General features: G+C 34.6%; 3 protein-coding genes across 3 annotated transcripts; all 3 read right to left on the bottom strand.

Moving 5' to 3' along the window:
• Window positions 1-2,114: 2,114 nt before the first annotated feature.
• Window positions 2,115-3,092, bottom strand: LOC111803099 (uncharacterized protein At5g39865-like). Its single transcript, XM_023687375.2, has one exon. It carries the CDS (start codon window positions 2,979-2,981, stop codon window positions 2,289-2,291), a length of 693 nt encoding a protein of 230 aa, XP_023543143.1. The 5' UTR covers window positions 2,982-3,092; the 3' UTR covers window positions 2,115-2,288.
• A 2,583-nt stretch (window positions 3,093-5,675) lies between these two features.
• On the bottom strand, window positions 5,676-11,702 carry SYN1 (Rad21/Rec8-like family protein). Its single transcript, XM_087126649.1, is given in 20 exon segments — window positions 5,676-5,914; window positions 6,583-6,695; window positions 6,845-6,938; window positions 7,039-7,159; window positions 7,265-7,342; window positions 7,345-7,650; window positions 7,747-7,829; window positions 7,912-8,077; window positions 8,348-8,530; window positions 8,580-8,662; window positions 9,174-9,283; window positions 9,516-9,594; window positions 9,697-9,772; window positions 10,085-10,208; window positions 10,788-10,864; window positions 10,961-10,980; window positions 11,078-11,122; window positions 11,219-11,277; window positions 11,360-11,428; window positions 11,650-11,702. Coding segments are annotated over 20 exon segments (2,022 nt in total). The 3' UTR covers window positions 5,676-5,831.
• A 1,159-nt stretch (window positions 11,703-12,861) lies between these two features.
• LOC111802932 (putative methyltransferase PMT23) lies at window positions 12,862-15,994 on the bottom strand. Its single transcript, XM_023687267.2, has 8 exons — window positions 15,515-15,994; window positions 15,172-15,321; window positions 14,787-15,057; window positions 14,600-14,710; window positions 14,350-14,521; window positions 13,997-14,251; window positions 13,397-13,591; window positions 12,862-13,171 (listed from the first exon to the last, which is right to left on the bottom strand). The coding sequence occupies exons 1-8, from the start codon at window positions 15,947-15,949 to the stop codon at window positions 12,970-12,972; spliced, it is 1,791 nt and encodes a 596-aa protein (XP_023543035.2). The 5' UTR covers window positions 15,950-15,994; the 3' UTR covers window positions 12,862-12,969.
• Window positions 15,995-16,492: the final 498 nt, after the last annotated feature.

The raw sequence follows: 16,492 nt of genomic DNA, 5'->3' as shown, positions 1-16,492 counted from the left end.
TCTTTCTTAAAAATAGTGATATAAGCTGCTCGGGTCACCAACCTAATCAACCCAAAATTTTATGTTGATCCAAAAAAAATTCCAATGGACTCGTGTATACACTTATATAAAACATAGATTTAAAAGTTACTAAATAATTTATAAATGATGAAAAAAATATCAAACCTTTTATTTGTGTTTATAAAGAAAAGAAAAAGGCATGGAAATTGATTTAATGATGGCAACAAAATGGTAAATTAATGTATTTGAGGGAAAAAGTCAAATCTTATCCACATTAAATATCATTAATATTTGTATCCAGGTTTTCTATATTTTGAATGGTTAATATTTAAATTAATGATAGCCGACTTATTGTTGAGGTTTGACCAAGTCTTACTCGATTCACAATTGAATATGGAAGTTGTAAGATTATCTATGCGTTCAATGCTGACTAAGACGCAAAATTCTCCTATTTTATTTTATAAACAAAAATTGGTATAATTATCGATTAAAACTATATACTAAGATTTTTAATTAAATTGAGTGTGTATTGAATTATATGGAAGTATTATGTATATCATCTCATTGAAACATAATTTTAATATAGGAACTCCTGCATATTGTATGTCATATGAACACATGTTATGTACGAATGCATGCATCACTACATCATTCACGTTCTTTTCTTTTTGGTTAGTTTTTGGCACAATGATCGTGCACTAGCCTATAGTCAAGTCTAAATGGTTCGTTAAAGTGCTTGCCTAATAGGTTCATGCACGTGCACATAAATTGTGTATAGATAAAGAATATGCATCCATCCTTACTCAAAAAAGAAACTAAAGTCCAAATAACAGTAATGAAAAGTATACCCTACTAATCATGATATATATTATATGTGAATTCATTTTTCGATCTCAATGAGCATTTTCATCACATTATACTGATGATGGTGTTTGTTGAGAGATCATGGAATAAAGCCATAGACCCTTTATTCCTCAATTTAGTCATGTTTCCAGTTAAGAGAGAGTAATAATGTATATCAGTTTTGAACCTTATTATCAAATCATGGATTGCAAGTTTATGAATATTTAATTCTATGACAAATGTTAAAATAAAATATTTTAAAATAGTTTTTCGACCATGGAAAAAAAAAAAAAGTAGAAATTTAATCAAATTTGATGGGCTCCAACAAAAGATGGATAAAGTGGAAGGTGTGCTTTTGTTAGCAAATAGATAATATTCAAATAATATTTTAAAGAACTAAAAAAAACATGGACAATAATATGTGGGCTAATAATAATACTAAATAAAACCACTTAACATTCTAAAATGACCCACTTGGCTTCTAGAAAGTATTTAAAAATTATAGTGTTTTTATTTGGTAAATCCACATAAATTGTCTAATAAATAAAATAGTGAAGAAGAACCATAGTATATACTCTAAAATCCTCTATTAAATGAATAATTAAAAAAAAAAAAGAGTAGAATTATCAAATTAATCCGAGATTAAAAAGTGTTGTTATAATAATAATAATTATTATTATTTGTTCAATTTTACTTGAAATTCATGTAGGTAGGTATAGCTTAGAGATTTCCCCCCTAAGCCCGTGGGCTCAAATATTAGATGAAGCCCAAAATGGAGACCCACATGTTGAAGAGCCCAACACTAAAGCCCAAAAAGATCACATGTTGAAGAGCCCAACACTAAAGCCCAAAAAAGAATCACATGTTGAAGAGCCCAACGCTGAGCGGCCCAATTTTAGGGAAATTGTAACAGATCTATACCTTCTAATAAAAGGAAGCATCAATGTAGGTATAGGGTCGGGTCGGGTCGGGTCCGGGATCAGGGTCAAGACGAGAATTATACAAAATGACACAAAATTAAAAAGAAAAAATTGAAGAAAATTTTTAAACTATAACAAATATGAATGTGGAAATAAAGATTTGAACAAAATTGGAATGTGAAATTAAGTTTAAAAGTTAAAAGGCAAAAATTGAGGGATTATGAAATTGATATTAAGGGAACAAAACTTTTTAAAAATTTGTAAATTTAATGTGACAAAAAATTTTATTTGACTCTAAAAAAAACATACAAAATCAGAATCAAACAAAGGAAAGAGAAATTAAATCTCTCAGACGCTAAAAAGAAAAACATACAGAGATCGAAGATTTCAAATTCTCTACCATTTTACAATTACAATCAAATCTAAACTAAACTAAACTGTGTTACAAATTTCCATGGAAAATGGTTAATATCATTATTGATTTTATTTGTTTGATCCTTTATTTAAAATCTATTGATCAGTGTGTTAAGAACCTGTGTTTCGCAGCCGAATCGATGAACACGAAGGGCACCGAATCAAGCCGTTGATGTTGCAAGCATTGCACGTTCTGAATCCGAGCCTCTTGACGTAGATCTTGTGGCTTCCATCGCAATCTTCGCAAACAACGAATCGAATCCCTCCGCAAATCTCGCAAGACCTCGAAACCGCCTCCGGAAGGCCGTGGATGAGTCTCTTCAACTCACCGTTCTCATTCATCAGCCTGATTTCCTCGGCTCCGCCAATGTATCGTCCGCCGATGAAGACTCTAGGAAGAGTAAGATTCTTCTGACCGATCGCATCCTGCAACTCGTCGAGGAAACTAGAGTCCATGGAGAGATCGCGCTCGTCGATCGGGACGCGGAAGCATCTGAGAATGGATCGAACGGCGCGGCAGTCCTCGAAAGTGCGGCGGACGACGCGAAGGGAGGTGTAGTAGAGGACGATCCGGTGGTCGGAGTCAGGGATGAGGCGGTGGGACCAGGAGCGAAAGAGGGAGGTGGAGAGACGGACGCGGTGGAAAATGGAGGGCTTCTTGGGAGTGTTGGGAGGGGAATCGTAAACAGAATCTTCGCGACAGAGGTCTTGAATGTCTTTGAAGGAAGAACAGGAGAAGTGGCGATGATTTGGCTTGGCCGGAGATTGGACTCTGGCCGGCGAACTCAGCCATTGAGACCACATGGAGAGAAACACAGTGTGACACAAGGGGAGAAGAAGGGGCAGTATTAAGTAAAGGCGAGAGAGATTCAATATTTAAAGATAATTTAATAAAATTACGAAACCCTAAATCAGAAATTTGGGAATTTGGGAATTTGGGTGTCTTTTTAAAGGAATACTATAAATTCACGAGTTTTATGTCCAAATATAAGTATCTAAACTATAATAAAATTTAAAATTCTAACCATTCAAATTTTTTTATAATAATTCCCAAATTTTAAATGTGCAATAAATTTAAAAATTCCAATTTCGTGCATAATATATAATTATGATTTGAATCCTTTTAAGGTAAATATTTTAAAAAGTAGAGTAAACTAAATTTATGAATGAATTATTTTTAAAATTTGAAGATAAAGCACCTCTTTGCTGACGAAGTTATCTTTTTTGTTATTTTGACAGAAATGGTAATTTTGAAGTGAAAATTCGGTATTTAAATTTATACCAAAATTTGTGCTAATTAAATTAAAAATCGGGTTGGTTTAATATTTTGCAGAATTATTCAAAGATCGGACCCAATTTATGATTGAAGTAAAATTTATATGAAAAAAAAAAAGTTATAAAAATATGGATTTTATAATATGATGCGATTCCTTTTCATTTACGGCATGCCGAATCTATATCTAGGGAGGCGAAGAAGATAAGAGTATGGAGAAATTAGTGTGCGAGACCTAACTACCTATGATTTTTTAAAGATGAATTAAATTTATTTAACTTTATTTGTGTTACATGTTATATGATGTTTATTTATATTTAAATAAATAAAAATGAATTAGTTATTTGTGTTACATGTTATATTATGTTATAAAATCTAATTGATTCAATTTTATGACCTAGTATTCTTTACCATTTATGTTACATGTTATATTATGTTAAAAATTACACTTATAACAAACTATAAAATCAATTAGTTAGGTAAAAATAAAATTTAGTAAGATAAAATTGAGTAACAAATCCTTAAAATTTGTATTAAAAAAAATGGTAATAAAATTTTTATTCAAATAAATGGTAATGATGAACTAATATAATTCTTCTAGTGTGGTTGCTTCTTCACCGAGAACCGTTCTGTCTTGATTATTATCTACGTTAAATAGCAAATATTGATAAATTATTTAAAATGCTAGCATTGTAATTATTTTTAGCCAAATATATTTTTAAATTTTAAATAAAGCTAGATATTCAAGGTTAGTAAAAGAACTGTTAATTAGTTGTGTGAAATTGATATATATCTTAATAGGGATTGGGGAAATATTAAAATGATAGGAGGGTCGTGTGAGATGATCTGGGACAAAGAAATATTTCCGAATTAAGTAAGTTGATATTAAAGTGGGATGTGGATTTATATGTTAAACTGAAATGAAGAGTCTTCAAGATTGAGAATTGATTTAATAAATTGAAGAAATTAGCATTTATGGTAAAGTATGCATGCACATGCACATGCCTCATAATTTGTCACAATAATCATTAATTAATTATATATGGAGAATAACATGAGTTGTAAATGAGTGGATAACAAGGTATTCAACCAGAATTTCAATTTAGTGCATAATGGTGTACAACTAGTAGATCAATAATTTGTATAAACTCATCAATATCAGTTTCAATGGTTCATTAATGTACCTGAGAAGAAGAAATAAAACTATCATCTAAAACCCATAAATTATCATCAAGGATGGAATGTGGGTTGTTTCTGAGATTGAGGTGGGAACTGATTGGGGGACAAAAGGAGACAAATAGGACCATCCTAGTCTTGTGGTGTCTATGGATTTGCAGGAATTAGAAAATTAAAGGTTAAAAAGAGGGGTAACCAAAAAAGCCTCAATTTTTTGGTGTTCTTCCCTTTCATTAATCAAAGTAGGACTCCTCTTCCAACAATCTTTTTCAATGGTCAATAAAAATAAAATTATTAGAAATTCAGACCACCACAGAAATAACCATAAATGGATCACTTGTCCTCTAAGTTGAATTCATATGCATCTTGGAGCGAGGAAGCGGTGAAAGGGGGAGTGAGTTGGGTTATTCACGACTCTCTAGGCTCTTCAATTTGCATCGAATGTAAGGAATTTAGGAGAAAATGGCTGGTGAAAATGCTGGAGGGAAAGGCAATGATTGAAGGACTGAAGACTTACCTATTGATTAGAGAGACTGTTTCATATTCTCATCGTCCAATCATATTCCTTCAACTCGCACGGATCCTAAACAATACCCACATGGATCTGATTGAATTGTCGAATGTGGTTGATGAAATCTTTGATTTGGAATTATTGGCAGGGATTATCTCTTTTTTCCAAGTGCCATCAATCAAGAAATAGAGTAGCTCATCTACTAGCGCACAATGCTGTGACACAGTTTTTAACTTTTTTTTTCTATTCTTTTTGTGGAGAAATAGGTCAGTTCTACCCCATGTGGATTTCTTCTTTTAATGAAGAAATTTGTTGTACCTAACTTGGTTTGTGGTTTGAAGGTTTCAGTTTTCAACAAAAAAAAAAAAAAAAAAAAGAAAGAAAGAAAACCAGTGACGGGAACAACTCTGCAATTCCGCTAGATTTTGCAGCAAAATAGAAAGCAGTAACAATAGATTTTACTATTGGACAAGAGTAATGGACATTGATCATATTATATATAATTACAACTCGTAATGTTTCTTTCTGACCTTTTCTAATTTACTTTTGCAAATTCTCAAATTTAAGGCTATAGATCCCGTAATTCTTTGTTCTAAATTTTGATGGAAGACATTATAATATGCTACTTTAGTAAAAATTATAGTGGCAGCATATATGTGCTAGTAGGTTTAAGATACTGACCTGAACACTCCTGTCACATTTTTGTTCCTTTCGAGATGAAAATATCTCCAAATGGAACTTGTTGGTCGACTTTTAAATAATCACTTGAAGCTAGAACTGTACAAGAAAGGAGAAAGTCGTTTGAGGTTAATTTCTTGTGGGTATAACAGGCAAGAGTATAAAGCATTAAACTATCATTTTAGTATTTTGCTTTTTTTATTTAAAAAATAGACAAACCAAATTTATATTTCTAAGCTTGGCTGTATCACTAAAATTAATAATTATATCAATTTAAATTTTTAACTTTCCATATATGTTTGATTTATACATATTCTCTTAAATTATATTTTAAAATGTTGGTTTATAAATGTGTACTTAAAAATGTTGGTTTATAAATGTGTACACATACCCTAAGTGAATCAATTTAAACATTCAAATGAGTGATTGAATTAATAACAAACCATCCTTTTATAGAAAATAAAATAAAAGGTAAATATCACAAAATTTTCTTTTTTTAATCTATTGATATAATAAATTAATGATAAAACTCATCAACCATCCTAGATTAAAAAAAATAAAAGTTGAATAGTTTTTGTTTTATTGATAATGATATATCTATCACCTAAATTTTTCCGTATTTGCATATACTCCTTTTAACCAAATTACTTATTTGCGCAGAGATTTAACCTTATCTGTGAGACCAATGACTCGAGACTTCCTAATAATATCAAGAACAGCAGAGCAAAAATAGAGAAAAATTGAGGAAATTTGCGATAAAAAGATACCGCAAGTATGATAGAAGAGCATGGCTGCTGCTTTGCAGTTCATTCCAGCAGTCAAGTTGTTTAAAGATTCTGTTGGTGCGGCTCCTGGCGTATCAAAATGTGCTTTCATTTGCCTTCATCATTAAAATGGTCAAGAGGGAGATAAGAATTTTGTTAGCAATAAATCATGAAACAACTAAAACGCACACTTCAGAGCCCCCCCCCCCCCCCCCCCCCCCCCCCCCCAAAATAATAATAATAATAATAATAATAAAAGAATTACATTCGAATGGAATCAGTTATCTTGTCAGCAGGAGAATGCTTGATCGCGGGTTGAGTTACTTGAGTTTGCGTCCGTGCAGTTTCTACCAATAAATCTGTGAGAAAATTATCAATTATAGCGTGTAAGTAGAGCTAAGTAGAAAAATAAGCCCAAAGCGATTGTTTAGGCTATGATTAGATTAGTGTTTTACTTACCTGTATCATTTTCAGACAACCTCGCTAACTTGAAATTTGGATCAGAGTGATGCCATTGATTTTCCTCATCTACAGGTTCGAGACCTCCGCTACTATGTCTCGACGAAGAATAAGGCCTTTTCTTGTTGGAACTATTGACCGTTAATACTTCAATCTTAGTGATTTAAACGCAAAACAAATTCTTGTTTTGGGTTCAAAAGGGAATGTTTTGAAGCTAATGTACTACTAACCGTGCAGAATTGGTCTCTGAATTATATGAGAATACACCATGTTCAGATGCTGAGCTTGAAACTGGCCTCATTCCAATTCCTATTTATTCGGATGAACAGTGTTTTTTAAAAAAGAAGTTGTGACCATCTCAAAGTTCTTATTATGGACCTGGAATGAAGTGTGTAACTGTTTAAGCTGAGATGAAGAAAACGGACCAGAATTTCCAGGTGTAACCACCTGATTTCTTTCAGCCAGCCTCATTACATTGTCCATAAAGTTGGGTCTGAGTTCTCCCAGAAGGATCTCGGCTTGAATGTCTTCGTTGACTGGTTTGGTTCTTAGCTTCTCTATTGAAGCTCCAAATGACTGAGAACCAACGCCACTGTGATGATCTTCAAAAGGCTTTATAATTCACATTTAAGAATTCGTAAGATAGAAGATTATATTCGTCCAACATTCAAAATAAATTAAATCTGTAGAGTTGGTTAAACGGCTTACAAAATCCATATGATCTGGAAAGTTTACTCTCTCTGGCTGTGAAGACAGTGATGGCTCAGGGGGTAATACTGCAGAGTTCCTCGCTGCAGGAAATAAATGATCATTTTCCTTTTCCCCCTAAATATATATTTTCAAGGGAAATATCGAGTTACGGAAAATACTAACCAGAAGGTGAGTCACGGGGGTTCCTGATACTTTTCATCCACAACTCTAGCAGAGGAGCTGGATAATAGACTTCTCTACCTCCATCTGAGAATAAGCGACCACTTAACACCACCGGTGGAAGATCCATCAGATTAGCTACCTTCGTAGAGGACCTTGCGCCTGTCCGCTGCAACACAAGAATATGAAATTTCTTTATATCAATCTTATCAGTTGATAGTTTTTGTTATCTATCTTGCGCAATATCAATCTTATCACAACTATCAATGTCACATCAGAATAAGCATCTAAGACATACCATTGCGGTCGGTAGTCAAGCGCACTGATACTTGTGAGAAAATTTCGTAAGAATTGAGTAGTTCATAAGTGTAATTATCTATGTTCACCAATACATAAAATGAAATAAACTGAGAATTGCATGTTGGAGACTAAGGTGAACCTTTCTTTTTCTTCCTCTTCTAGAGACCAGATCCGAGACATCTTGAAGCCAAGATTGGTATATGTATCCAGGAACCATGGTCTGTTCATAGTCCATCTGAGAGGCTGCTGTCCTTTTTGTTTTCCTTTTTATTGCCACCTTCTTCACCTGGTGCGGAATGGATACTTTCATTGTCTGGTAAGCCTGCATTGCGTAGTTAATGTATTCTTTATTAAGTATACTAGTAGAATACCTGTCTGAGCTCCTTGGGTTCATAGGCTTGCTGCATGACATTGCGTTCAAGATGTTGGTCCTGGACTTCAGCATCCGGAGGGCCTGGAGGTGAGAATGCATAAACATGTGAAATTTATTCTAAATTTGACATTCAAAGATGAAAGTCCTTTGGAAATGAAGTAGCAAGTTAAATCGAATTGTGACTATGAATCGATCAGTTTGTGTTCATTAAGTCGAAATATAGCAGACTCTGATCTGTAAAAGATGTTAAAAGGAAGGAAAAGAAGAATGTACTGAGAGAGATGAGAGACAGAAGAGATGAGGCTATTTATAGTTTTTCTTCCCTCAGGCCATGAGCTTGGAACAGATGCCCACATTTCTGGGATGCTGTGGTTACAAACAAGTAGATGAAACGTTCATATGTTCACATCTATTTCATTCCTCACAAGGTAAAAATAAATAGCTTGACATGTACCGACTCCAAAATATAAAACCAGTAAATGATGGGACGAGAAGGTTGAACTTAAAACTGTATGTTCTTACAATTTATGAATATGGAATACTGACTCAATTGACGGCGTTTTAAGTACCAAATCGTGATAATATATCTTACCTTCTAGATAGTTGTCAAGAGGAGGGGAAGATCTTGGAATAACTGGAATTTGTGTTTGATCTACAGAAGCAAAATTCAGCTGTGTGTCCTCATCTTCTTCGATATCAAATCTACAAATCCAGCACAAGAAATAAATGTTGTGGCTTCTTTTTACCATTCCAGAGGGATTTCAAATAGCGAGTTGGATTATCACTACGGTGCAAGTGAGAGCTTCATAATTTGAGATTTGTGTATGTGTAGCAAGCGTCAATGAACACAAATGTTTTGCCCACTCAAATTCTTGAGAAAGCGGAAGTTGCAAAGGAAATTATACAAGTTGTATGCATGCAGGTAAGAATTCACCTTTCAAACCGATTGAACGTATTTGTATTTGATTGATACTCATCTAAACGCTCGAGCAAGGTTATATTTTCAGCATCAGCTGAGAAACAGAATAACTAAGATCATTAGTAGGTAGAACGCATTATGAATTAATTAGTTGTGCAGAAAATAAGTGATAATGAGTTCAAGCAACAGAACAAACTTTGATGGAAGTTTTGTGACGGATCATCTTCCATTGTTTTGTCATTGATATATGGTTCATCCACACTGTCGAGCCGCTGCAAACGCAGAAAGATCTATCAATCAATAGTCGGTAATTGAGCTCCTATAATTTTCTTTGAAGAACATAAAATAGTATGACAATCACCAAACAAATCAGTTCCCTTCTTAGACAATATTCATCAGTGTCATTTTTCTCGTCTTTCTCGTAAGATCATTCTTAGTATAACTTAATATGATTAAAATCTGCCAATTCCACTTCTACAGTGGTCTGGATTGGCATGGAACATATACCTAGATGGGAACTACTGACTGAATTTCTATAAACTGTTGAACCCAAAAAAAAAAAGGCATTCTTCTCTACGGCTTACCAAAGTAAAAAATGCGGTTTGTTGAAACCTCATTGGAGAGGTGCTGCGGGAGAAGTTAATGGACTGTGATTCATGATCTCCGATGTCTCTCGGATCCTTCTTAGGCCGAGTGACTGCCTGCTTCCTGAGTACATGTGGACGTATATAATACAAATCATACCCAGATAAAATATGAGTCAAGATCGCCTTCTTAACCCGCCAAATACTCATTATTTTGTACTGTGGAGATACGAAAGCATAACCAAACAAATTCAGAGCGAAAATTACCCTCTCAACTCAGACCCAAGTCATTTTATTTTCGACTGTGAACCTATGAAAATCACCACCTAACAGAGTCGAAATCATCTTCTTAACCTGCCCCAATCTCATCTTACATTTTGGACAATGGACCTATAAAAAGCATTTCAAAACTGTGGGAATGAAAATCCTAAACAGACAAACTGAGAGTCAAAATCACTCTCTTAATCCACCCCAAGCTCATCTTACTTTGGACTATAAGCAAATGAAAATGATAATCATACAAATTCAGAGCCAAAATCACCTTCTTAGTCCGCCCAGAACCCATCTTATTTTGGGCCCGGAAGCAACCCGGACATCTATTCAAGTTATTCATAGTTTCAGATGCACACGCATTCCTTTTCGAAATAAATAAATAATTAAATGATCGTGCATTTCCATAAGAAGAAGGAAAGGAGTAACGAACTTGGCCAGAGATTTTCCTTTGGGAATAACGGTGGGCTCTGTAACTGTTTTCACCTTCCACGCTTCGTTTATCTCAACCTGAGAAAATTCATTTCAGAAAATAAACTTATAAAACATAGTCATTATAAGATGCAAACAGTAATCTGTAGATAGAACTCAAACTTGAGTAATTACCAGAAGGCGAGTTACATCCTCTGTGATAAAACAGAAAAACAAAGAGCGCAATTCTTCAGAAACAGCGTTTGAACTCTAAAACAATGCACTCCTTAATAAAGGTAATCAAAAGGTTACCGTAAAGGATTTTAACTTTTCGTTCATAGACAATGACAACGCCACCTGAGAATAGTGAAGAAGAGAGCCACTGCCTCTGTTACTTAGATGAAGCAGAGCGTTAAAGTTATTGAGAATTCGAAGAGATTGAAGGACGATTACCCATGAGAATCCCCGAGAGTCTGAGAGCCATTGGAACTGAAGGATTCAAAATCTCCTCACTGCAATATCCCGCACAACAATCAAAACTAAACAAACATCGATCAATTGAAGAAACTTAGCTCCATCTGTTTTTTCCATTACCAAATTTTGATAATGTTCAACTTGTCGAGCTTTCTCCGATTGATCTTCGCGTGCATTGTTGCAGCCATCCTTAGTAACAGAGATACAGAAAATAATAGAATACATCAAAACACATATAATACAATTTGTACAAGCCATCGATGCAGGACTGGGCCTGTCAAAGCAGGACACATCAACAACATCCGAAATAACTCAAACAAGAACACAAATAACCAAATGAAGAGTTTCATAAACACACACTCGTTGATTCGAACATATTTAGATCCAGAAGCGTACTCCAATCCGCTTACCAGATTTGGCCGAGTGGAGCCTTGCGAGCCAGTAGCTGATGCGAGTAAAACATAGTCGATCAACTTCTTTTCGCCGCTGTTGCAACTTGAAACTCTTCAATCAGACTTCAATCAGAAGAAGAAGAAGAAAAGAAGAGAAGAACAAACAAAGTGGAGTTTTCGTTTGCGATCACTTTGGCTTCCGCTAATAACTAACTAAAAGAGCCCGCCATTGTCACAGAGCTTCATGCACAGACGACGCCGTGGACGATAAACTCACTCGGAAGGCACAGAAACTTCTGTACTACCGAAGTAAATAGAACAAACAAACTCACCGTGAAATGTTAAAAGACGCAAGTTTTGGTGAAACTACGGGTGAAATTACCATTGCTAAGTGCTTCAGTTGCTTGCGAGCTCACGGAATTACCCCCCAAGTAATTAATTTCGGTAAAATTTTAACAGAATTTACAATAACCATACAGACTATTTTTTAATTACAAAAACTAGTCATTTTTAGTCACTTACACGGCCAAATTTGTCGCTTCATTTTATTAATTATTAAATAAAAGAGAGAGCATTTACATAAATAGCATAAAAATAAAAAAAGAATACATTATTTGATTCCATATTAATTTATTTTACATGTTTCATGATTTTATTATTTTTTACTGCATGTGTCAATTATTTACAAGAATTGCAATAATAAATTTAATGCAATTTAGGTTACAATTCATATCACTGGTAGAAAAACTAAAAATTCTAAAATTGTAGAGAATTTAATTTACATATTTTATTATATTCTTTAAAGATAAATACAATTTGAAATTAATTTGTGACTTCATTGAAATAACAAGATTTTTTTTTTAGATGGAATCATCAGTAAATTAAAAAAAAAAAATTGAAATATATAAATATATTTATTTAGAAACATTTTAGTTCATGTGATTAATTTTGTAGACTTGGATTTGATTGGATAGTCCAGCTTACCAGTGGAATAAAATTAATTCAATTACATCGATAAATTTCATTTCCTAACTTTAAATTTAAAAATATAATAATTAAATTTGAACATTTAAAAGTACAAACACTAAAATAATGTCAATTCTAAAAATTATAAAATAATATTTTAAACAATTTTAATGAATTTTTTAACCCATTATAAATATTCATTTCCTGAAATTATTAAACATTTTCTAAAATGAAGCTAAAAAAAAGGATGGCTATATGATAACATACACTCAAGATATTAACCTCATATGTATTTTGTTTTAGAATTGAAAATGAGTAAAATATGTAAAGAAAGGGAAAACTATGGCAAAGAGTTCAAACTATCTGTGCTTTTCACTTGGAATGAGGGGCTGATGGCCGCCAAAATCCCTTTTTTCCAACAAGAAACTCATCTTCATATACAGAAACAGACCAGTGAAGTGAGCGAAACATGGGACCAAGCTCCTTTATTACCTCCAGGCTTTCCTGAATCAGAACATATCCGCCTGGCCTCACTATTCTATCCATCTCCACGACCGTATCTACCACGTCGCATCTGAAAGGATAACCGAAGTCGTCGAAACTTAGAAACTCAGAACTCAAGTAACTATGTAAAACACAATGTTCATATCCATGTATCGATTAGCTTAAGCATTGGATTTAGTGTAATTTAACAAGGTATAAAGTCGAGAAATTTGAAGTTCGATCTCGTGTTGAATTCCAAATCAACGGGTGTTAAGAATATGCATAGGAAGATCAAATATGCTATAACATGTCTTACCTTCTCTTAAGAACTGTGAAGAGAAAGCTCGAATGTAGAAGGTCGTAGGTTCGAGGGTAGGTGTTTAAGGACTCGCACCAGTCGTGGTAGAGACCGATCAATCCTCTATCGAAAATGATGGACAAAGTATCCGGTACGTCTATGGGGACAACATTCATAACCCAAAGTGGTAGATCAATTAGTGCAGCTGCAAACCTGCAAATTAGGGAATTATTGAAAGTGAGAGTAAGCATTTGAACTTGAAAGGTTCATAAGAAGAACAAACTGAATGGTAACATCTGGTCTGAGTGTTGCATCTTTCCCACATCAGTATATCCAAAAGCAATGAAACTAAACTAAGATCATACTAGATTAACCGTAAGATCTCACATCAGTTGGAGAGGAAAATAAAACATTCTTTATAGGAGTGTGGAAACCTCTCTCTAGACGCGTTTTAACAATATCTGCTAGTGGTGGGCTTGGACCGTTACATTAACTGGACAAGGGCATTTTAAAAGGAGTCTTCCATAATATAAAGAAGACTTCAAAAGAGCAATTTAACAAAACTAAAGATCAAAAGAGGAACTTAATGCTTATATTAATTATTTGTATAAGTTTTACCCTCCATAGCCAGCATTCATATCCAGCACGTTTCGGATACTCGACCAGTCTATGCCGACATTAACTCGATAAACATCTGATACAACAGTAGACCAATGTTTGGTATCCTCCAAGAATTTCTCCTCAGCATTTGATTCAACAGACAAGCTAAGAGGTTTGCTAGTTAGTCTCTGCGGCCATGGCGAAGGCCAAGCATAATAGTTGCCTTTGCTATCAACTGGAAGCTGGGAAATACATCTAGTCAGGGGCACATACCTATCAAAGAACAGAAACAAAATGATCGTACCCGTTACATATAACCGTGTTGCTGCCAAAGAAAACGGTAGAGACAGGCAAGGAGTTCCAAGAAATACCAAGAATTATTTCTCTTGTTCTTTTCATCACATATGGGAGGATCATTTTCACTACGTTTGTCATAACAAGACGTTGTCGTGGGCTTCTGATATATTACGAGGCCGACCCCAGATGAATCAGAAGTCTTTTTCACAACCTTCCAGCACATCGACTTCGTTAGCAACACCATTGCTGTAAGTTATCAATTCAAACAATCTTAACAATGTCGTCCACTGAAAATAAAATACAGATATTGTTTACGAAACAAACCATTCCAGACATCCTTGTCTCGTTCATCGTCACGATAAACCGGTGTAGCAGACCAAATGAAGTATCCTCCAGGCCTGAGAATCCTATTGAGCTCCAATAATGGTTTCCCACCTGGAATATATACCAAAATGTTCATAAGATTAGTTGATTACTACTGACAAACAAGACTCGGTTGATCAAAGATTACCATCTGCATCCCAATGGACCCTGCAACGAGCACAATGGATCAAATCATAAACGTTGTCTGGAAATGTCAGCCTCTGTGTTCCAATGACTGAAAGAGTAGCAGGAATTCCCCGTTCTAAAGCAAATTGTATCTGTGCTTCATGTTCATCCTTTGGGGCAAAGGACATGGCAAGAACATTCTTCTGCAGTAAATAGCCACCAAAGCTGGCAACACCACAGCCAACATCTAGAATAACTCTGATGTTCTTCCCCCACTTAATGGCCGATAAAGTCTGTCCCAAATTCAGTCAAAGCGATACGAAATCAAGCTTAGATTAGTACAAATTATAGTGAGGGATCCTAAATTACAATAAGAATGTGTTTGCAATTTTGCCGAGTCAAAACACCTTCTGAATGAAGTCAATGTAGCGATCAACTCCATCCTTGAACTGTGTGCCTCCTCCAGGAAAGTTAAGATAATCGCCCGACTTAACTACCCAATGTTGATCTTTCTTGTATTCAACAAGCTTCGGATGAGGAACATTATCATACCAAATCTAAAAAAAACAGGGTTTCCAATATAATTAATAATCACCACCAGTTTCCAACAAGACGAACACAAAACTTGCCAAGAATGACCAGTACAGTGAGCCGCAATTTCAAGGGAAAACACATACACACACAGTAAACCAAGAAATCTTCTAAGAAAAACAAGATTATCAACAAACCTTGGAAAAGAATCAAGCTCACCATGTCCCTACTCTTGGGCCAGGGAACCGGCACCTTATAACCACTCGGAAGAGGAATCAAACAGCGGGGACTGGGACTAGGGCAATGCCGTTCACGGTGCTCCATATGCTTCCTCGACTCCAAAGCCTTGATCGCCTTGAAATTATCCAAACAGGGAACAAAATCAACCGCCACAGAGCCATTACAGAGGTTCCAAGTGAAATTCGCCGCCAAAGAAGAAGAATCAAGATCGTGAGAAAGAACAGAATCCGAATAAACCCCAGAAGAAGATGGGGTTTCAGAAGGGGATCGAAGTGCGGAGTAAGTACGTACGAGAGGGTTGAGAGAAAAGGAGTTGGTGAAGAAGAGAATGAGAAAGCAAAAGAGAAGGACAGAGAGGGTGAAGAAGAAAGGGACTTTGCGTTCTTGAATGAAGGTTCGGAGTGAAACCGCCATTGATGAGCAGAAGCGTGGATCTGAGAGGAGAAAGTGAGATACAGAGAGAGATGAGAGAAGAAAAAGAGCACGGACGTCGTCTGGACAAATGAAAACACGCCACGTCACTTAATTATTTAGTGGACCCCACTGTATTATACGATAAAGAACTGTTTTTATACAATTCAGATAAAATTTATACTTCTGATATTAAATTATAAATTATTATAAATTTGAAAATTAAAAAAAAATATTTCTTACTAATTATAATTTACTAAAGCGTTATTAAAAATTAAAGGCAACTTAATAAGGGTGAGATTATATTTATAAAAAAGAAAAAAAGGTGAGATTAAATTATTGGACTTATTTTCCACCGACAATTGAAGACATTATTAATCATAATTAATTAATACAGGTGCTTGAAAAGGACCACACTCTTTATTCTTCCCAAATTTTGTATACTGTTTTTATTTTATAAATTTATATATTTAGGGCTCATTTGAATCATTTGCTCTTTTTTTTTAAATAAAAACTAAATTAATATGTAAATAAATATCTCGAACT

Source organism: Cucurbita pepo, chromosome 1 (genome assembly GCF_057944985.1).
Source record: "Cucurbita pepo subsp. pepo isolate OVF chromosome 1, ASM5794498v1, whole genome shotgun sequence".
In the NCBI taxonomy this organism is placed as follows: domain Eukaryota; kingdom Viridiplantae; phylum Streptophyta; class Magnoliopsida; order Cucurbitales; family Cucurbitaceae; genus Cucurbita; species Cucurbita pepo.
This window is presented reverse-complemented; position numbering and strand designations above follow the sequence as displayed.